Source organism: Nerophis lumbriciformis, linkage group LG10, assembly GCF_033978685.3.
Source record: "Nerophis lumbriciformis linkage group LG10, RoL_Nlum_v2.1, whole genome shotgun sequence".
NCBI lineage: Eukaryota > Metazoa > Chordata > Actinopteri > Syngnathiformes > Syngnathidae > Nerophis > Nerophis lumbriciformis.
In genome coordinates this window covers 52,798,192-52,820,651 of record NC_084557.2, presented here as the reverse complement: position 1 = coordinate 52,820,651, position 22,460 = coordinate 52,798,192, and the positions used below count along the sequence as shown (strand labels likewise).

Below are 22,460 nucleotides of genomic sequence, written 5' to 3'. Positions count from 1 at the left end.
TTGGTATTTTAAGAAAATACTAAAGAACGAAAAATCTTCATTTTTTTTTTGTAATTTTTTTTTTTTTTTTTTTTTTTTTTTACATTATAAGCGTTAAACATACCAAAACAAAGTAGTTAGAGTCAAAAGCTGATGGTTAGTCACGTCACATCCGCTTCTGCATTAACAAGGCACAAATAAAAGACAACTATACACTGAGTAAAGGTGCAATAAAAATAGTAAGCGTAACTTGACGTCACTTCCGTTTAGGGAAATGAACGCCAGAGGGCGCCCGTGTCACACCGTCTGTTGTAACTTTGTCGTTTTTGAGTCACTTTCATCATTTAATTTGGTATTTTAAGAAAATACTAAAGAACTAAAAATCTTCCTTTTTTTGTAACTTTTGTTACTTTTTTTTTATTTTTATTTTTTACATTATAAGTGTTAAACATACAAAAACAAGTAGTTAGAGTCAAAAGCTGCTGGTTAGTCACGTCACATCCGCTTCCGCATTAACAAGACACAAATAAAAGACAACTATACACTGAGTAAAGGTGCAATAAAAATAGTAAGCGTAACTTGACGTCACTTCCGTTTAGGGAAATGAACGCCAGAGGGCGCGCGTGTCACACCGTCTGTTGTAACTTTGTCGTTTTTGAGTCACTTTCATCATTTAATTTGGTATTTTAAGAAAATACTAAAGAACGAAAAATCTTCATTTTTTTTGTAACTTTTTTTATTTATTTTTTTTACATTATAAGCGTTAAACATACCAAAACAAGTAGTTAGAGTCAAAAGCTGCTGGTTAGTGACGTCACATCCGCTTCCGCATTAACAAGACACAAATAAAAGACAACTATACACTGAGTAAAGGTGCAATAAAAATAGCAAGCGTAGGTTGACGTCACTTCCGTTTAGGGAAATGAACGCTAGAGAGCGTCCGTGTCACACCGTCTGTTGTAACTTTGTCGTTTTTGAGTCACTTTCATCATTTAATTTGGTCTTTTATGAAAATACTAATGAACAAAAAATCTTCATTTTTTTTGTAACTGGCTTTTTTTTTTTTTTTACATTATAAGAGTCAAAGATACAAAAAACAAGTAGAGTAAAAAAAACTGCGGGTTAGCCACAAGAAGTGAATTAGTGCCATTAGTCGCCGTTTTCGATTTGCCCAAGTCCCAATGTTTAATGGGCGGTCTATTATCGTATTATGTATTCGGAGCACTCGCGAGTCCACCCATTCATCCATTTTTTTTTTTGCCGTTTATCCCCCTCAAATAATAATTTTAATTTCGAATTTGGGATTTCCATGTGCAGTGAACGCCTCTTTTGAATAACTGTAGGTCACATGACTCGTTGAAGCGGAAGTGCTTGGTGGTTGTTGTTATGCTAATGCTAACAGCTAGCTTCTACTGTCTGCTATTCATGCCCTGTTGTTGTTGTTGTTGTTGTTGTTGTTGTTGACAGGCACACAACATCGATGGTCAGGTAAGTCGTTTGTTTGTTTTTTAAAAACGAGATGCTATAAATGACGCTTGGCATGTAACTGCTTTTTATTTGCGTTAACTAACTTTTTAGTGGTAAATCTACGTGCTTCGATTAGCCGACAAAGCTTGACTTTCTTGTTTGCTAGTAAGTACTGTATGTAGGTTTATCACCTATTCCTTATTCATTGTTTGCTAGTAAGTACTGTATGCAGGTTTATCACCTATTCCTTACTCACTGTTTGCTAGTAAGTACTGTATGTAGGTTTATCACCTATTCCTTATTCATTGTTTGCTAGTAAGTACTGTATGCAGGTTTATCGCCTATTCCTTACTCACTGTTTGCTAGTAAGTACTGTATGTAGGTTGATCACCTATTCCTTATTCATTGTTTGCTAGTAAGTACTGTATGTAGGTTTATCACCTATTCCTTACTCACTGTTTGCTAGTAAGTACTGTATGTAGGTTTATCGCCTATTCCTTACTCACTGTTTGCTAGTAAGTACTGTATGTAGGTTTATCGTCTATTTCTTATTCATTGTTTGCTAGTAAGTACTGTATGCAGGTTTATCGCCTATTCCTTATTCATTGTTTGCTAGTAAGTACTGTATGTAGGTTTATCACCTATTCCTTACTCACTGTTTGCTAGGAAGTACTGTATGTAGGTTTATCACCTATTCCTTATTCATTGTTTGCTAGTAAGTACTGTATGCAGGTTTATCACCTATTCCTTATTCATTGTTTGCTAGTAAGTACTGTATGCAGGTTTATCGCCTATTCCTTACTCATTGTTTGCTAGTAAGTACTGTATGTAGGTTTATCACCTATTCCTTATTCATTGTTTGCTAGTAAGTACTGTATGTAGGTTTATCACCTATTCCTTATTCACTGTTTGCTAGTAAGTACTGTATGCAGGTTTATCACCTATTCCTTACTCACTGTTTGCTAGTAAGTACTGTATGTAGGTTTATCGTCTATTTCTTATTCATTGTTTGCTAGTAAGTACTGTATGCAGGTTTATCGCCTATTCCTTACTCATTGTTTGCTAGTAAGTACTGTATGTAGGTTTCTCACCTATTCCTTACTCACTGTTTGCTAGTAAGTACTGTATGCAGGTTTATCGCCTATTCCTTATTCATTGGTTGCTAGTAAGTACTGTATGTAGGTTTATTACCTATTCCTTACTCACTGTTTGCTAGTAAGTACTGTATGTAGGTTTATCACCTATTCCTTACTCACTGTTTATCACCTATTCCTTATGCATTGTTTGCTAGTAAGTACTGTATGTAGGTTTATCACCTATTCCTTACTCACTGTTTGCTAGTAAGTACTGTATGTAGGTTTATCGCCTATTCCTTACTCACTGTTTGCTAGTAAGTACTGTATGCAGGTTTATCACCTATTCCTTATTCATTGTTTGCTAGTAAGTACTGTATGCAGGTTTATCGCCTATTCCTTATTCATTGTTTGCTAGTAAGTACTGTATGCAGGTTTATCACCTATTCCTTACTCACTGTTTGCTAGTAAGTACTGTATGTAGGTTTATCACCTATTCCTTACTCACTGTTTGCTAGTAAGTACTGTATGTAGGTTTATCACCTATTCCTTACTCACTGTTTGCTAGTAAGTACTGTATGCAGGTTTAGCGCCTATTCCTTACTCACTGTTTGCTAGTAAGTACTGTATGCAGGTTTATCGCCTATTCCTTATTCATTGTTTGCTAGTAAGTACTGTATGTAGGTTTATCTCCTATTCCTTATTCATTGTTTGCTAGTAAGTACTGTATGCAGGTTTATCACCTATTCCTTATGCATTGTTTGCTAGTAAGTACTGTATGTAGGTTTATCACCTATTCCTTACTCACTGTTTGCTAGTAAGTACTGTATGTAGGTTTATCGCCTATTCCTTACTCACTGTTTGCTAGTAAGTACTGTATGCAGGTTTATCACCTATTCCTTATTCATTGTTTGCTAGTAAGTACTGTATGTAGGTTTATCACCTATTCCTTATTCATTGTTTGCTAGTAAGTACTGTATGCAGGTTTATCACCTATTCCTTACTCACTGTTTGCTAGTAAGTACTGTATGTAGGTTTATCACCTATTCCTTACTCACTGTTTGCTAGTAAGTACTGTATGTAGGTTTATCACCTATTCCTTACTCACTGTTTGCTAGTAAGTACTGTATGCAGGTTTAGCGCCTATTCCTTACTCACTGTTTGCTAGTAAGTACTGTATGCAGGTTTATCGCCTATTCCTTATTCATTGTTTGCTAGTAAGTACTGTATGTAGGTTTATCACCTATTCCTTACTCACTGTTTGCTAGTAAGTGCTGTATGCAGGTTTATCGCCTATTCCTTACTCACTGTTTGCTAGTAAGTACTGTATGCAGGTTTATCACCTATTCCTTATTCATTGTTTGCTAGTAAGTACTGTATGTAGGTTTATCACCTATTCCTTATTCATTGTTTGCTAGTAAGTACTGTATGCAGGTTTATCACCTATTCCTTACTCACTGTTTGCTAGTAAGTACTGTATGTAGGTTTATCACCTATTCCTTACTCACTGTTTGCTAGTAAGTACTGTATGTAGGTTTATCACCTATTCCTTACTCACTGTTTGCTAGTAAGTACTGTATGCAGGTTTAGCGCCTATTCCTTACTCACTGTTTGCTAGTAAGTACTGTATGCAGGTTTATCGCCTATTCCTTATTCATTGTTTGCTAGTAAGTACTGTATGTAGGTTTATCACCTATTCCTTACTCACTGTTTGCTAGTAAGTGCTGTATGTAGGTTTATCGCCTATTCCTTACTCACTGTTTGCTAGTAAGTACTGTATGCAGGTTTATCGCCTATTCCTTACTCACTGTTTGCTAGTAAGTACTGTATGTAGGTTTATCGCCTATTCCTTATTCATTGTTTGCTAGTAAGTACTGTATGTAGGTTTAGTAATGGTGACATATTCAGGATTGAGATGTACAAACTGAAACAAGCAACAGTGTTCGCTCCAGTCATGTGAGAGTCCTATGAGAGTGAAACAGTAGTTCCTATGTTATAGGAATGTGTAAATGGTCATAATCAGTTCTAAAAACTGTCCAATGCAGAATCCCTACATCAAGCAACGGAGTGGAGATGTTGATGTTGATATTCTGTGTACTGTACATGCATACTGTACAGTGCCCTCCAAAAGTATTGGAACAGTGAGGCCAATTCCTTCATTTGTGTTGTAGACTGAAAACATTTGGGTTTGACATCAAAAGATGAACATTTCAGCTTTTATTTCCAGGTATTTACATCTGGATCTGATACACAACTTAGAAGAGAGCACCTTTTGTAATGGAACACAACATTTTTAGGTGAGCAAAAGTATTGGAACATATAAAATAGATTCAATTGAATAAGACAATCATCCACAACACGTTCTCTTAGATTTCCATGTTATGATACATGTTCACATTATTTATTGACTGTATCTAAAAAAGATACAAATATATTTTTATTTAAATGAAGATATGAAATAATCCTAAATGAAATACAATGACTTGGTTTATATTATTGTATATACTAGGGCAGGGGTCACCAACGCGGTGCCCGCGGTCACCAGGTAGCCCGTAAGGACCAGATCAGTCGCCCGCTGGCCTGTTCTAAAAATAGCTCAAAGAGCAGCACTTACCAGTGAGCTGCCTCTATTTTTTAAATGTCATTTATTTATTAGCAAGCTGGTCTCGCTTTGCTTGACATTTTTAATTCTAAAAGAGACAAAACTCAAATAGAATTTGAAAATCCATGAAAATATTTTAAAGACTTGGTCTTCACTTGTTTAAATAAATTCATTTATTTTTTTTACTTTGCTTCTTATTACTTTTAGAAATAGAATTTTAGAGAAAAAACACAACCTTAAAAATGATTTTAGGATTTTTAAACACATATACCTTTTTACCTTTTAAATGTCTTCCTCTTCTTTCCTGACAATTTAAATCAATGTTCAAGTAAATTATTTTTTTTTTCATTGTAAAGAATAATACATATTTTAGCTTCTGTTTTTTCGACGAAGAATATTTGTGAAATATTTCTTCAAACTTACTATGATTAAAATTCAAAAAGATTATTCTGGCAAATCTAGAAAATCTGTAGAATTAAATTTAAATCTAATTTCAAAGTATTTTGAATTTCTTTTAAAAATGTTTGTTTTGGAAAATCTAGAAGAAATACTGATTTGTCTTTGTTAGAAATATAGCTTGGTCCAATTTGTTAAATATTCTGACAAAGTGCAGATTGGATTTTAACCAATTTAAAACATGTCATCAAAATTCTAAAATTTATCTTAATCAGGAAAAATGACTAATGATGTTCCATAAATTATTTTTTTAATTTTTTCAAAAAGATTCAAATTAGCTAGTTTTTCTCTTCTTTTTGTCGGTTGAATTTTGAATTTTAAAGAGTCGAAATTAAAGATAAACTATGTTTCAAAATGTTATTTGATTTTTTTTTCGTGTTTTCTCCTCTTTTAAACCGTTCAATTAAGTGTTTTTTTCATCATTTATTCTCTAGAAAAACCTTCCGTAAAAGGAAAAAAAAATGTACAACGGAATGACAGACAGAAATACCCTTTTTTTTTTATATATATACATTTATTTATTTAGCTATTCTTGTTTGAATCACACTTACGTGTAACTTACAAATGACAATATATTTATTTATTTAAGTGTGTATCAAACTGGTAGCCCTTCGCATTAATCAGTACCCAAGAAGTAGTTTTTGGTTTCAAAAAGGTTGGTGACCCCTGTACTAGGGCATCAAATCAGTGTCAGTTGAGTCGTTCCATAGGTTGCCTGTAGGGATTTTTAATGTCCAGCAGATGTCAGTATTTAGTGACACAGTATCGACACAGTATCAATACAGTTTTGCAATGTGTCGAAACGCTTCATGACGCCTCATCAACCCATCACTAGCATTGACATCACCAAACTTTTGTATTCTTCTTTTGTGACGCTTTTCCAGGCTTTCACCGTAGCCTTTTTCAGTTGTTGTTTTGGGGAATTACTCCCTCCAGTCTCCTCTTCAGCAGGTCAAATGAATGCTCTATTGGGTTTAAGTCTGGAGACTGACTTGGTCAGTCGAAAACCTTCCACTTCTTGCCCCTGATCAACTCCTTTCTTGTTTTGGGTGGTTATCTTGCTGCATGATGAAGGATCTCCCAATCGGTTTGGTTGCATTTTTCTTTAAATTAGCAGACAAAATGTTTCTGTAGACTTCTGAGTTCATTTTGCTGCTGCCATCATGTGTTACAATCATCAATGAAGATGAGGTCCCAGAAGAAGCCATGCAAGCCCAAGCCATGACATGATGTTTCACGGATGAGCTTGTATGTTTTGGATCATGAGCAGATCCTTTCTTTCTCCAAATGTTCGCCTTTCCATCACTTTGGAAGAAGTTAATCTTTGTCTCATCAGTCCATAAAACTTTTTCTCATAAATTTTTAGGCTCATCTCTGTACCTTTTGGCAAATTCCAGCCTGGCCTTCCTATTCTTCTTGCTAATGAGTGGTTTGCATCTTCTGGTGTAGCCTCTGTACTTCTGTTCATGAAGTCTTCTGCCAACAGTAGATTGGGATACCTTCACTCCTGCCCTCTGGAGGTTGTTGCTGATGTCTCTAACAATAATTGTAGGGTCTTTCTTTATAGCTCTTACAATGTTTCTGTCATCAACTGCTAAAGTTTTCCTTGGTTTACCTGTTCGATATCAGTTGCTTAGTACACCAGTGGTTTCTTTCTTCTTCAGGACATTCCAAATGGTTGGACTGGCTATGGCCAATGTCTGATTGATTGTCCATCTTCTCTCAGATTCACAATTGCTTCTTTTTCACCCATAGACAGCTCTCCGGTTTTCATGTTGGTTCCACCTCTAGATGCAGTCTGCACAGGCAAAACCTATCCTACCCAATCTGAAACTGAGCTCAGACATTCAGTGCAATTTTTTGTTTGAATAATCAATGTCATGTGGAGACACCTGGGCAACAAAACACACATCCCTCGCAAAAATGACTAATGATCTACTGCTAACGATGGATTCTGATGCGTCATCTATGTTGCTGCTTCTTGATCTTAGCGCTGCTTTCCATACCGTCGATCATAATATTTTATTAGAGCGTATCAAAACACGTATTGGTATGTCAGACTTAGCTTTGTCGTGGTTTAACTCTTATCTTACTGACAGGATGCAGTGCGTCTCCCATAATAATGTGACCTCGGACTATGTTAAGGTAACGTGCGGAGTTCCTCAGGGTTCGGTTCTTGGCCCTGCACTCTTCAGTATTTACATGCTGCCGCTAGGCGACATCATACGCAAATACGGTGTTAGCTTTCATTGTTATGCTGATGACAGCCAACTCTACATGCCCCTAAAGCTGACCAACACGCCGGATTGTAGTCAGCTGGAGGCGTGTCTTAATGAAATTAAACAATGGATGTCCGCTAACTTCTTGCAACTCAACGCCAAGAAAACGGAAATGCTGATTATCGGTCCTGCTAAACACCGACATTTATTTAATAATACCACCTTAACATTTGACAACCAAACAATTACACAAGGCGAATCAGTAAAGAATCTGGGTATTATCTTCCACCCAACTCTCTCGTTTGAATCACACATTAAGAGTGTTACTAAAACGGCCTTCTTTCATCTCCGTAATATCGCTAAAATTCGTTCTATTTTATCCACTAGCGACGCTGAGATCATTATTCATGCGTTCGTTACGTCTCGTCTCGACTACTGTAACGTATTATTTTCGGGTCTCCCTATGTCTAGCATTAAAAGACTACAATTGGTACAAAATGCGGCTGCTAGACTTTTGACAAGAACAAGAAAGTTTGATCATATTACGCCTATACTGGCTCACCTGCACTGGCTTCCTGTGCACTTAAGATGTGACTTTAAGGTTTTACTACTTACGTATAAAATACTACACGGTCTAGCTCCGTCCTATCTTGTCGATTGCATTGTACCATATGTCCCGGCAAGAAATCTGCGTTCAAAGAACTCCGGCTTATTAGTGATTCCCAGAGCCCAAAAAAAGTCTGCGGGCTATAGAGCGTTTTCTATTCGGGTTCCAGTACTATGGAATGCCCTCCCGGTAACAATTAGAGATGCTACCTCAGTAGAAGCATTTAAGTCCCATCTTAAAACTCATTTGTATACTCTAGCCTTTAAATAGCCCCCCTGTTAGACCAGTTGATCTGCCATTTCTTTTCTTTTCTCCTCTGCTCCCCTATTCCTTGTGGGGGGGGGGCACAGGTCCGGTGGCCATGGATGAAGTGAGTCGGGACCCGGGGGTGGACCGCTCGCCTGTGCATCGGCTGGGAACATCTCTGCGCTGCTGACCCGTCTCCGCTCGGGATGGTGTCCTGCTGGCCCCACTACGGAGTGGACTCTTACTATTATGTTGGATCCACTATGGACTGGACTCTCACAATATTATGTTAGATCCACTATGGACTGGACTCTCACACTATTATGTTAGATCCACTATGGACTGGACTCTTACTATTATGTTGGATCCACTATGGACTGGACTCTTACACTATTATGTTAGATCCACTATGGACTGGACTCTTACTATTATGTTGGATCCACTATGGACTGGACTCTCACAATATTATGTCAGACCCACTCGACATCCATTGCTTTCGGTCTCCCCTAGAGGGGGGGGGTTATCCACATATGCGGTCCTCTCCAAGGTTTTTCATAGTCATTCACATCGACGTCCTACTGGGGTGAGTTTTTCCTTGCCCTTATGTGGGCTTTGTACCGAGGATGTCGTTGTGGCTTGTGCAGCCCTTTGAGACACTTGTGATTTAGGGCTATATAAATAAACATTGATTGATTGATTGATTGACATGTCAGTCACATGTTCCAATACTTTTGCTCTCATGAAAAATGGGTAGGTTCAAATAAAAGGTGCTATCTTCTAAGTTGTGTATCAGTCCAGATGTAAATACCTGGAAATAAAAGCTAAAATGTTGATCTCTTGTCCCATATTCATCTTTTCATGTCAAACCTAAATGTTTTTGGTCCACAACAAAACTAAAGGAATTGGACTCAATGTTCCAATACTTTTGTGGGAGAGCCCCCACTTGCAATGCATCAATCATTGAGACTTGATTGAAAAGCTGGCGATGACTTTGCAGGATGACCCAGAAGCACTGCCTGGAGGGCCAGGTGTATTCGGTGCCTCTCATCCAGCCGGACCTGAGGCGAGAAGAAGCTGTTCATCAGATAGCCGATGCCTTATTCTACCTGGAGACCATCTCAACGGATATTTTCAGCAGGTAAGCTCAACAAAAGAATTACAATATTTGCCTAAACTCTGCAACATCGCGTGGACATCGGGGGCGGTACCTCTGGATTGGCAGACCGGGGTGGTGGTTCCTCTCTTTAAGAAGGGGAATCGGAGGGTGTGTTCCAACTATCGTGGGATCACACTCCTCAGCCTTCCCGGTAAGGTCTATTCAGGTGTACTGGAGAGGAGGCTACGCCGGATAGTCGAACCTCGGATTCAGGAGGAACAGTGTGGTTTTCGTCCTGGTCGTGGAACTGTGGACCAGCTCTATACTCTCGGCAGGGTCCTTGAGGGTGCATGGGAGTTTGCCCAACCAGTCTACATGTGCTTTGTGGACTTGGAGAAGGCATTCGACCGTGTCCCTCGGGAAGTCCTGTGGGGAGTGCTCAGAGAGTATGGGGTAACGGACTGTCTGATTGTGGCGGTTCGCTCCCTGTATAATCAGTGTCAGAGCTTGGTCCGCATTGCCGGCAGTAAGTCGGACACGTTTCCAGTGAGGGTTGGACTCCGCCAAGGCTGCCCTTTGTCACCGATTCTGTTCATAACCTTTATAGACAGAATTTCTAGGCGCAGTCAAGGCGTTGAGGGGATCTGGTTTGGTGGCTGCAGGATTAGGTCTCTGCTATTTGCAGATGATGTGGTCCTGATGGCTTCCTCCGGCCAAGATCTTCAGCTCTCACTGGATCGGTTCGCAGCCGAGTGTGAAGCGACTGGGATGAGAATCAGCACCTCCAAGTCCGAGTCCATGGTTCTCTCCCGTAAAAGGGTGGAGTGCCATCTCCGGGTTGGGGAGGAGATCTTGCCCCAAGTGGAGGAGTTCAAGTACCTCGGAGTCTTGTTCACGAGTGGGGGAAGAGTGGATCGTGAGATCGACAGGCGGATCGGTGCGGCATCTTCAGTAATGCGGACGCTGTATCGATCCGTTGTGGTGAAGAAGGAGCTGAGCCGGAAGGCAAAGCTCTCAATTTACCGGTCGATCTACGTTCCCATCCTCACCTATGGTCATGAGCTTTGGGTTATGACCGAAAGGACAAGATCACGGGTACAGGCGGCCGAAATGAGTTTCCTCCGCCGGGTGGCGGGGCTCTCCCTTAGAGATAGGGTGAGAAGCTCTGTCATCCGGGAGGAGCTCAAAGTAAAGCCGCTGCTCCTCCACATCGAGAGGAGCCAGATGAGGTGGTTCGGGCATCTGGTCAGGGTGCCACCCGAACGCCTCCCTACGAATGTGTTTCGGGCACGTCCGACCGGTAGGAGGCCACGGGGAAGACCCAGGACACGCTGGGAAGACTATGTCTCCCGGCTGGCCTGGGAACGCCTCGGGATCCCCCGGGAGGAGCTGGACGAAGTGGCTGGGGAGAGGAAAGTCTGGGCTTCCCTGCTTAAGCTGCTGCCCCCGCGAAGCGGAAGAAGATGGATGGATGGCCTAAATTCCTCACCTTGAATTGTAGGTGCTAAACGTACCTGTACGTCACATATTTTCCCAGGGCTGTCAAAATAACCCAATATTGTAGATGAATTAATCCATCATCATGATTAATCTGTTTAAATTCGAATTGCGGAATAACTCAAAATCTCTGAAACGGCTTTGGCAACGCATTCCGGGGCAATTTGTCGAAGTAATGTTACTGTGCGCTAATGAGCAATTGATCCGGTAGTGACCAGCTATGCAAAATGGAATACATACAATAATATGGTCTTCTCCATGGGAAATGTGACTACAAAAAGGTTATCTTTTTACCAAATAACTTCCATCTTAAAATAGCACATTTATATCACAATAGGAGGGACGGGTGGATTCATGTTTGTTCGAGGAACAGACATGGTTTCTATTAATATGAACATGATGTTAAAAGTGTTGTCAAGCAAAATGAAACAGGATTAATATGCAGAAGATTAACAAGATAACTACAGTGGTCATGGTGTTAGTTTATCTCAAACATGCATACAATTACAATATGATACATGACATATTTACTGTTTCTCATTACAGCATGTCTGAAAAGTAGAAGGAGGGAGCAGAGCTTATTTAATCTTTCCCATTTTGTGTCATTGCAATTTCTAACACATTTGTTAGAAATAAATAAATAAACCAGGAAATAACATGAGACACATGAATAAATAAATATTAAATACGTCTATTATTAACGCTCAAGATGTTTAAACATAATTCTTCTTCTTTGTACTTTGTGAACACTTGTAGTTTGAAGAGATTCTTAAACTGTACTTTGTTTGACTTCTTTCTTAATTAATGTCATTATTGAATTCCACATACTGATATGCTAAACTTCGTCAGTGTTGTACGTGCATACAAATGTTTTACATTAAAATATTTTTTGGAGAATAATTGTTGTACATTCCTGGCTAGCAGGTTATAGTTTACATAATTTTAGCTGTTTGCAAACGCACCAAATCATTGAATTTCAATATTTTTGATGGAATAAACAAAAGGTTTGAATGTTCTCTATATCCAACATTATGTATTATTCAGTCTGATATTTTTTGTAACACGGTTAGTAAATTAAGTGTACGTTTGTAACTATTTCCCCATCTTCTACACCAGTGTTTTTCAACCACTGTGTAGCGGCACACTAGTGTGCCGTGAGATACAGTCTGGTGTGCTGTGGGAGATTATCTAATTTCACCTATTTGGGTTAAAAATATTTTTTGCAAACAAGTAATTATAGTCTGCAAATGATGTGTTGTTGTTAGAGATGCGCGGATAGGCAATTATTTCATCCGCAACCGCATCAGAAAGTCGTCAACCATCCGCCATCCACCCGATGTAACAATTGATCAGAACCGCACCCGCCCGTTGTTATATATCTAATATAGACGATGCAAGGCATTAGTGAGGTTATAAAGCTTTTGCCTGTTAAAGAAAGGAGACTGATCCAATGCAGCACAGACATTCGCGTGCCACGCTGTCACGACCCAGACGCACACCAGTGCGCAATCATATGGGAGCCGCGCTGAGCGCACCTCCAAGCGCGTCTCGCTGCCGGCGACGGCCGGGTATGGGCCCGACGCTCCAGCGCCATCCATTTTCAGGGCTAGTTGATTCGGCAGGTGGGTTGTTACACACTCCTTAGCGGGTTTCGACTTCCATGGCCACCGTCCTGCTGTCTATATCAACCAGGGTGAGCCCCACCCCTTTCGTGAGCGCACTGCGCGCGGAGTGACCCCTGTTACGCGCCCCCGGCAACAGGGGTGGCGGGCAGGTAAGCTGCGCGGGCGGAGCGCGCGGAGTGACCCCTGTTACGAGCCCCCGGCCACGGGGGTGGCGGGCAGGTAAGCTGCTTACCTGCTGCGCGTGACGCCGGCCGCGGCGAAGGCGGACGAGGCGGGGTGTCGGTGCGGTGGGCGCGGTGGTGACCCTGGACGTGCGTCGGGCCCTTCTCGCGGATCGCCTCAGCTACGGCTCCCGGTGGGGCCCTCTCGGGGGAAGGAGCCTCGGTCCCGGACCCCGGCGAGGCGTCCCTTCTCCGCTCCGTAAAAGTGTCCATCTCTTTTTTTCTTTTTTTTTCTGTTGTGGCATATGCTGCAGGTGCCTGCTCGTTTTTCGTATGTGGGTAACAACATTTAACTATGTATATATATTTCCGAATTGGTTTAACTGCCACCCGCCTGAATCTATTTAAAATCTAATTTTTTTTTATTTCAACCGCCCGACCCGGCCCGACCCGACCGGACCCGACCCGACCCGACCCGCGGATAAAATCTAATTTTTTTTAATTTCATCCGCCCGATCCGCGGATAATCCGCGGACTCCGCGGTTGTGCCCGCAAACCGCGCATCTCTAGTTGTTGTTGAGTGTCGGTGCTGTCTCGAGCTCAGCAGTGCAATACTCTTCCATATCAGTAGGTGGCAGCAGGTAGCTAATTGCTTTGTAGATGTGGGAAACAGCGGGAGGCAGGGTGCAGGTAAAATGTATCTAATACTTAAATAAAAAATAAACAAAAGGTGAGTGCCGCTAAGAAAAGGCATTGAAGCTTAGGGAAGGCTATGCAGAACTAAACTAAAACTGAACTGGCTGCAAAGTAAACAAAAACAGAATGCTGGACGACAGCAAAGACTTACCCACAGTAAGTCTTTGCAGAGACAGCGTCCACAAAGTACATCCGGACATGACATGACAATCAACTAGGGATGATGTTTGATAAGAAATTATCGAGTTCGAGCCTATTATCGAATCTTCTTATCAAACCAATTCCTTATCGATTCTCTTATCGAGTCAGGGTGAAGGTAAAAAGGTGTCCAATGCTTAAACCAAAAATAAACAAAAGGTGAGTGCCCCTAAGAAAAGGCATTGAAGCTTAGGGAAGGCTATGCAGAACGAGACTACAACTGAACTGGCTACAAAGTAAACAAAAACAGAATGCTGGACGACAGCAAAGACTTACTGTGGAGCAAAGACGGCGTCCACAAAGTACATCCAAACATGAAATGACAATCAACAAGGATAAAAACAACTGAAATATTCTTGATTGCTAAAACAAAGTAGATGCGGGAAATATCGCTCAAAGGAAGACATGAAACTGCTACAGGAAAATACCAAAAAAAGAGGAAAAAGCCACCAAAATAGGAGCGCAAGACAAGAAGTAAAACACGACACACAGGAAAACAGCAAAAAAGTCAAAATAAGTCAGGGTGTGATGTGACAGGTGGTGACAGTACACCTACTTTGAGACAAGAGCTATAGTGATGCATGCTTGGTTATGCTTTAAAGTCATATCCAACAATTGCGACAACGACTTTTTACTGTCAACTGAGTTTCGTTTTTTAATTATTTCCGCTGGTGGTGTGCCTCTGCATTTTTTCAACGCAAAAAATGTGCCTTGGCTCAAAAAAGGTTGAAAAACACTGCTCTACACAACAACTCAGATAGGTATACATTAGCGAGCAGTAGAGAATATGGAGTGATTTTAGTTTTTTGGGTCGTTCATTATTGAGGTTTTTTTGCCACTTAATGTATATTTTCTTGGAAGCTTGATTTTTTTTAACCTAAATGGTTTTTGAAAAGGGTTTGTGAATAGAAACGTTTATATTTTGGAGCAACTTTCTCCATAAGAATGAGCACGGAGATCGAGAAGCCTGCTCGCAATGGATGTGCCGACGGGCACAAAATGGGTGAATGAAATGTTCATACTCTGAGACAAGGTTCATACAACAAAGCGTATTTTTGTCGTTCATAAATCGAGGTTCCGCTGTAATCTGATTACAAATTGTTTGACGGCAGCAGTATTCTCCCTTGGTAAGAAGATGTGTGTGTGTGTGTCGCTTTCAGGGTGTCTGAAAGTGTCGAGAATAACCGCCGCAATCTGCAGAGTGTCACCGACCGCATCCGACTAGTTCAGGCGCGCGTGGACAGGATCAAGGGCAGCAAAAAAGCCACCAAGGTAAATTTACGTGTTAAGAGATTTGGGATGCGGTAAGAAAAAACAATGGTGTTGAGCAAATTAGGGGTTTGAAACTCAAGGCTTGAATTGTTCTTGTGGAGAATGCATATATACAGGTAAAAGCCAGTAAATTAGAATATTTTGAAAAACTTGATTTATTTCAGTATTTGCATTCAAAAGGTGTAACTTGTACATTATATTTATTCATTGCACACAGACTGATGCATTCAAATGTTTATTTCATTTAATTTTGATGATTTGAAGTGGCAACAAATGAAAATCCAAAATTCCGTGTGTCACAAAATTAGAATATTACTTAAGGCTAATACAAAAAAGGGATTTTTAGAAATGTTGGCCAACTGAAAAGTATGAAAATGAAAAATATGAGCATGTACAATACTCAATACTTGGTTGGAGCTCCTTTTGCCTCAATTACTGCGTTAATGCGGCGTGGCATGGAGTCGATGAGTTTCTGGCACTGCTCAGGTGTTATGAGAGCCCAGGTTGCTCTGATAGTGGCCTTCAACTCTTCTGCGTTTTTGGCTCTGGCATTCTGCATCTTCCTTTTCACAATACCCCACAGATTTTCTATGGGGCTAAGGTCAGGGGAGTTGGCGGGCCAATTTAGAACAGAAATACCATGGTCCGTAAACCAGGCACGGGTAGATTTTGCGCTGTGTGCAGGCGCCAAGTCCTGTTGGAACTTGAAATCTCCATCTCCATAGAGCAGGTCAGCAGCAGGAAGCATGAAGTGCTCTAAAACTTGCTGGTAGACGGCTGCGTTGACCCTGAATCTCAGGAAACAGAGTGGACCGACACCAGCAGATGACATGGCACCCCAAACCATCACTGATGGTGGAAACTTTACACTAGACTTCAGGCAACGTGGATCCTGTGCCTCTCCTGTCTTCCTCCAGACTCTGGGACCTCGATTTCCAAAGGAAATGCAAAATTTGCTTTCGTCAGAAAACATGACTTTGGACCACTCAGCAGCAGTCCAGCTGGTGTCGGTCCACTCTGTTTCCTGAGATCCAGGGTCAACGCAGCCGTCTACCAGCAAGTTTTAAAGCACTTCATGCTTCCTGCTGCTGACCTGCTCTATGGAGATGGAGATTTCAAGTTCCAACAGGACTTGGCGCCTGCACACAGCGCAAAATCTACCCGTGTCTGGTTTACGGACCATGGTATTTCTGTTCTAAATTGGCCCGCCAACTCCCCTGACCTTAGCCCCATAGAAAATCTGTGGGGTATTGTGAAAAGGAAGATGCAGAATGCCAGACCCAAAAACGCAGAAGAGTTGAAGGCCACTATCAGAGCAACCTGGGCTCTCATAACACCTGAGCAGTGCCAGAAACTCATCGACTCCATGCCACGCCGCATTAACGCAGTAATTGAGGCAAAAGGAGCTCCAACCAAGTATTGAGTATTGTACATGGTCATATTTTTCATTTTCATACTTTTCAGTTGGCCAACATTTCTAAAAATCCCTTTTTTGTATTAGCCTTAAGTAATATTCTAATTTTGTGACACACGGAATTTTGGATTTTCATTTGTTGCCACTTCAAATCATCAAAATTAAATGAAATAAACATTTGAATGCATCAGTCTGTGTGCAATGAATAAATATAATGTACAAGTTACACCTTTTGAATGCAATTACTGAAATAAATCAAGTTTTTCAAAATATTCTAATTTACTGGCTTTTACCTGTATATTTAAGAGTTCTTTCTTTATTCAGAGTCATGTTTAAAGCAGCTAATATTTTCCCATGTGTACTCTTTTTGCTTGTATCTTATGTCCGCAAGTAAACTCTGTGCTTTACCTTGAAGGGGTTGGAATGTGGGACTATAGCATACTCCCTTTTTACCTTATCAGTATTAGAACAATAAGGCTGTATTCCTTTCTGGGCAGGGTGGGGGCTATTTTCGTACAGTTGTCTCTTCCCCGTTTGATTTTCAGACCGCTTCTAGATGCCGCTATTAACGGACTGCAGGACTGGTCTCCTAAAGGTTTAGTAAAACCTGATAATATTCCTATTCTGTCTTGATGGTCCTTCTTACTCAACATATATGTCATCTGAAAGAATTTGGGATTGACCAGTGACTTTAATTCCCTGAGAGGAAGACTGGTCAGATGCAACAATCTCCTAAAAGCTGGCTGTGCTTTTAGGTTTTTTCCAGTGCCAAGTACCCAGCCCCGGACAGACTCCAGGACTACTCCTCTATTTTCACCGGAGCCGCTGACCCCTCGCTGCAAGACCACCCTCGACCGAGGATACAGAACAAACTTCGACCTTTTGATGAGAAGACTTTACAGGTGAGGTTTTTATTTTCCCCGCCTTCAGAAGGAAAGCAGTGAGAAAGCACTTTTTGCCTTCTGTAGCACTGCAATCAAGTGTTTTCTGTGGAAGAAAAAATGAGCTAAAGTTATGCACGGGACAAAAAAGAGCACTAAGAATAATACACAATGTTTGCTGTTGGGAAACACAAATGTACTGTTTGTAAAATCACAAATATTGACATTTATGGATCCAGTGAAATTTAAATTTGTGTAAATAACTTTCAAAACTCAAAATGATCTACTACTACCGGCACCAAATATCCTAAAAATGGTCAATGATAGGAAATATAATTTGATGGTTAAATTGAATTTATAACATCAATAATAATGCAATAATAAGGAATTACATTTGTAACACACTTTACATTTGTTAAAATCTCAAAGTGCTACAAAGTATTAAAAAAAATAAAAAATAGAAATGAAAAACACTCGATAAAACAGAAACATAGATCCGTCTGCAACCTTCCGTCTCGGGAGACGATGGGGTAGATCCAAAAAGGGGGGGGGTCTCACTGGGATGGTCCCTCCCACGGACGGAGATGGCCCCTGGCACCTGTTTCTTTCGCCAATCGGATGGGCTTAGAACCGGTATCTGCTGGAGTAACCTCTCCAGTGGACCTCTCCAGTGGATCTACATGGCCTGGGCATGGAACTATGGAGGGCAATCTGTTGTCCAGGCAGCAAGCCCCCCCTCTCCGCATGGCTGGTGGATCCAATGGATCGATAGAGTGTCGATACAACTTGGCACCAGCAACGCCGCAGGAGTTGCCGGAATGACGCTACAACATCAAACCGCCTTCAGGACTCTGGCTCCTGATTTTCTGTCGGGGTTTACTCCCTTAGCCTTAGTAGGTTGACCGCAAGGCAGCGGTGGTTTTGAGATTTGAGATTTCCTTCTCCTAGATGGGCTGCCTTACCAGGTTTACGAGCCCCATCTGCCGGAATGCGGCAGGTAGAACGGGGGTACATCTTACCCGTGGCGGTATAAGCCCGACCTGACTATAAACAAGATACAAATAGAAATAAAAACATGAAAGCACTGGATAAAACAGATAGGCAAGCAGTGTATTTAAAAAACAAGAAGGCAAAGAAATTAGATAAAAGCTGAGCTAAAAAGGTGGGTTTTTAGTCCCTTCTTAAAACGATCGACCGACTGTGGTGCTCTAAGATGGTCGGGGAGAGCGTTGCAGAGTTCGGGTGCGGTGGAGCAGAAAGCTCGGCGGCCCATTGTTTGTAGGTTTGTCCTGGTGGCTTGGAGGAGGTTGGTGTTTGAGGTAGGAGGTTGAGGGGAAACTAGGTCCTTGAGGTAAGAGGTTGAGGGGAAACTAGGTCCTTTAGGTAGGAGGTTGAGGGGAAACTAGGTCCTTGAGGTAAGAGGTTGAGGGGAAACTAGGTCCTTGAGGTAAGAGGTTGAGGGGAAACTAGGTCCTTGAGGTAGGAGGTTGAGGGGAAACTAGGTCCTTGAGGTAGGAGGTTGAGGGGAAACTAGGTCCTTGAGGTAAGAGGTTGAGGGGAAACTAGGTCCTTGAGGTAGGAGGTTGAGGGGAAACTAGGTCCTTGAGGTAGGAGGTTGAGAGGAAACTAGGTCCTTGAGGTAGGAGGTTGAGGGGAAACTAGGTCCTTGAGGTAGGAGGGGGCGTTGCCGTAGATGCATTGATGTGTTAGCAGGTGCATTTTGAATTGGGTCCGGGATGCAATAGGGAGCCAGTGGAGTGATTTGAGGATGGGTGTGATATGATCACGCTTACGCACTCTTATCAGGATCCTCGCTGCGCTGTTTTGGATGTACTGGAGCTTTTTGATGCTCTTTTTGGGTCAGTGTGTGCATATCAGTTTGTGAAGTGACTGTGGAATCATTTCATTTCATTCATTGTCCTTTTATTTTACCAGGTAAAAACTCAATTGAGATTCACATTTCTTTCGCAATTAGATGAGGAAATCAAATAAAGAATTAACATCAAACAGTTTAAATATAAACAAATATATCCATCCATCCATCCATCTTCTTCCGCTTATCCGAGGTCGGGTCGCGGGGGCAGCAGCCTAAGCAGGGAAGCCCAGACTTCCCTCTCCCCAGCCACTTCGTCCAGCTCTTCCTGTGGGACCCCGAGGCGTTCCCAGGCCAGCCGGGAGACATAGTCTTTCCAACGTGTCCTGGGTCTTCCCCGCGGCCTCCTACCGGTGGGACGTGCCCTAAACACCTCCCTAGGGAGGCGTTCGGGTGGCATCCTGACCAGATGCCCAAACCACCTCATCTGGCTCCTCTCCATGTGGAGGAGCAGCGGCTTTACTTTGAGCTCCTCCCGGATGGCAGAGCTTCTCACCCTATCTCTAAGGGAGAGCCCCGCCACCCAGCAGAGGAAAATCATTTCGGCCGCTTGTACCCGTGATCTTGTCCTTTCGGTCATAACCCAAAGCTCATGACCATAGGTGAGGATGGGAACGTAGATCGACTGGTAAATTGAGAGCTTTGCCTTCCGGCTCAGCTCCTTCTTCACCACAACGGATCGATACAGCGTCCGCATTACTGAAGACGCCGCACCGATCCGCCTGTCGATCTCACGATCCACTCTTCCCTCACTCGTGAACAAGACTCCTAGGTACTTGAACTCCTCCACTTGGGGCAAGATCTCCTCCCCAACCCGGAGATGGCACTCCACCCTTTTCCGGGCGAGAACCATGGACTCGGACTTGGAGGTGCTGATTCTCATCCCAGTGGCTTCACACTCAGCTGCGAACCGATCCAGTGAGAGCTGAAGATCCTGGCCAGATGAAGCCATCAGGACCACATCATCTGCAAAAAGCAGAGACCTAATCCTGCAGCCACCAAACCAGATCCCCTCAACGCCTTGACTGCGCCTAGAAATTCTGTCCATAAAAGTTATGATAAACAAATATATATGTATATATATTTGTTAGAGATACAACAAGGAGGAGGAAATATGATAACATTTCTTAAATGTGTAAGGTATTAACAATACTCGTTACTCCAAAGACATGCACACCTGGTGATAGGCTGAACTGTGGATGTTGTCTATCTGTGTTGGCCCTGGGATGAGCTGGCAAATTGTCCAGGGTGTACCCCGCCTTCCGCCCGAGTGCAGCTGGGATAGGCTCCAGCCTGCCCGCGACCCCAACAGGGACAAGTGGTAGTGAATGGATGGATGGATGGATGAATGGATGGGCATTTGATGAAATACTGAGTGGGTTTATTATTAGGGCCCGCATGGCCCATTGTAAAAGGAATCCCAACGGGAGTCCTTTTGCAATGGGACATAAGGACCTATTGAATTTGTAAGGTTTTATTCTTTATTATTATTATTCTTCCGCAACTTTGCGCTGTAATTTGACCCCCTTAACATGCTTCAAAACTCACCAAATTTTACACACACATCAGTAATATACGGCAAAACTTTTTAATTGTGAATGTTATTTATATGATATGTATCTTGTAAAAATATACTTATATTGTTAAATATCTAGTGTTTATTCGTTGAACTGTTGTTTAAGAATCAGAGTATTATATCTGAGTGACGAGGCTTGACATTTAAAGCTTTGCTTCTTCCTGCCATGACAACAAATGTTCCTTTTTTCAAATTTTATTTTAATATTATTGTTTTTTAATAGTATAACCTTTACAAAACATTTTTTTACAAATGACTATTTTTCTTCTTTGAAATGTGGTAGATGAAGCAGTTTTTGTTTTTTTGTTATGCCTAAAATTTATCATTTTTTTCTTTATTATTGTTTTTTTTTTTTATCAAGGAAACATTCACTGGTAGCATTTATAGATAAGCTGTGGATCGGAGTAATCCAATTATTTTTTTAAATAAATAAATAAAAATTATAATAAATATAATATAACAAATAATAAATATACATAAATCTAAATAATAAAAATATAAATAAATAACTATAATTGTATTTGTGTTGTTTTCATTGTGAACACTCCATAAGGTGGTGCCATAGCTCAATGCTTTGACAGTGACATCACTACCGTATTTTCCGCACCATAAGGCTCCCTGGGTTATAAGCCGCGCCTTCAATGAACGGCATATTTCAAAACTTTGTCCACCTATAAGCCGCCCCGTGTTGTAAGCCGCATCTAACTGCGCTAAAGGAATGTCAAAAAAACAGTCAGATAGGTCAGTCAAACTTTAATAATATATTAAAAACCAGCGTTCTAACAACTCTGTTCACTCCCAAAATGTACGCAAATGTGCAATCACAAACATACGTATATCAACATGGACAGAGCTGCGTGAAAAAAGCCACCCGGCCTCTTCGCGTAAACTTAAACTTACCTTAACCACTCGCTCATCTTTTCTTCATCCATCCCTTCGAGTTAGCTTTTATGATGACGCCGGCTGGAAAGGTCTCTTTTGGCAAGGTCTTCCTTTTGAATATCACCATGGGTGGAAGTTTCTGGCCATTAGCATGGCAAGCTAGAACCACAGTGAAGGATGACTTCTCATTCCCTGTGGTGCGAATATTCACCGTACGTGCTCCCGTTGTATCCACAGTGCGGTTCACAGGAATATCAGTTGCTGTGAAATAGTAATCCGTGTGCGGATGGAGAGATTGCGTCTTTTCATGAACCGGATCCTTGTCGCTTAGTAGGAGCAATTTTGTGGTCTTTACAGATGTAAACACACAAAGGAAATGAAACGTACGGTGATATCCGCGCGCTTTTTCTTCTTCTATGCGGGCGGGTGGTTGCTTACAGTAGAAGAAGAAGCGCTTCCTGTTCTATGGGGGCGGGTGCTTACCTTGGCGGTTGCTTGCGTAGAAGAAGAAGCGCTTCCTGTTCTACCGGGAAAAAAGATGGCGGCTGTTTACCGAAGTTGCGAGACCGAAACTTTATGAAAATGAATCTTAATATTTATCCATATATAAAGCGCACCGGGTTAAAAGCCGCACTGTCAG

At 41.5% G+C, this 22,460-nt stretch overlaps 1 protein-coding gene across 2 annotated transcripts in view; it reads left to right on the top strand.

Annotated features, from left to right (window-relative positions):
- The first annotated feature begins 1,321 nt into the window (after positions 1 to 1,321).
- The window catches only part of wash1 (WAS protein family homolog 1), a 47,409-nt gene continuing 26,270 nt past the window's right edge, over positions 1,322 to 22,460 (top strand). For both annotated transcript variants that reach the window (XM_061969402.1, XM_061969401.1), the window contains exons 1-4: positions 1,322 to 1,467; positions 9,647 to 9,787; positions 15,083 to 15,194; positions 17,364 to 17,510. In XM_061969402.1, the coding sequence (XP_061825386.1) occupies positions 1,460 to 1,467; positions 9,647 to 9,787; positions 15,083 to 15,194; positions 17,364 to 17,510 (408 nt within the window). In that variant the 5' untranslated portion in view covers positions 1,322 to 1,459. The remainder of the gene's footprint in view (positions 1,468 to 9,646; positions 9,788 to 15,082; positions 15,195 to 17,363; positions 17,511 to 22,460) is intronic.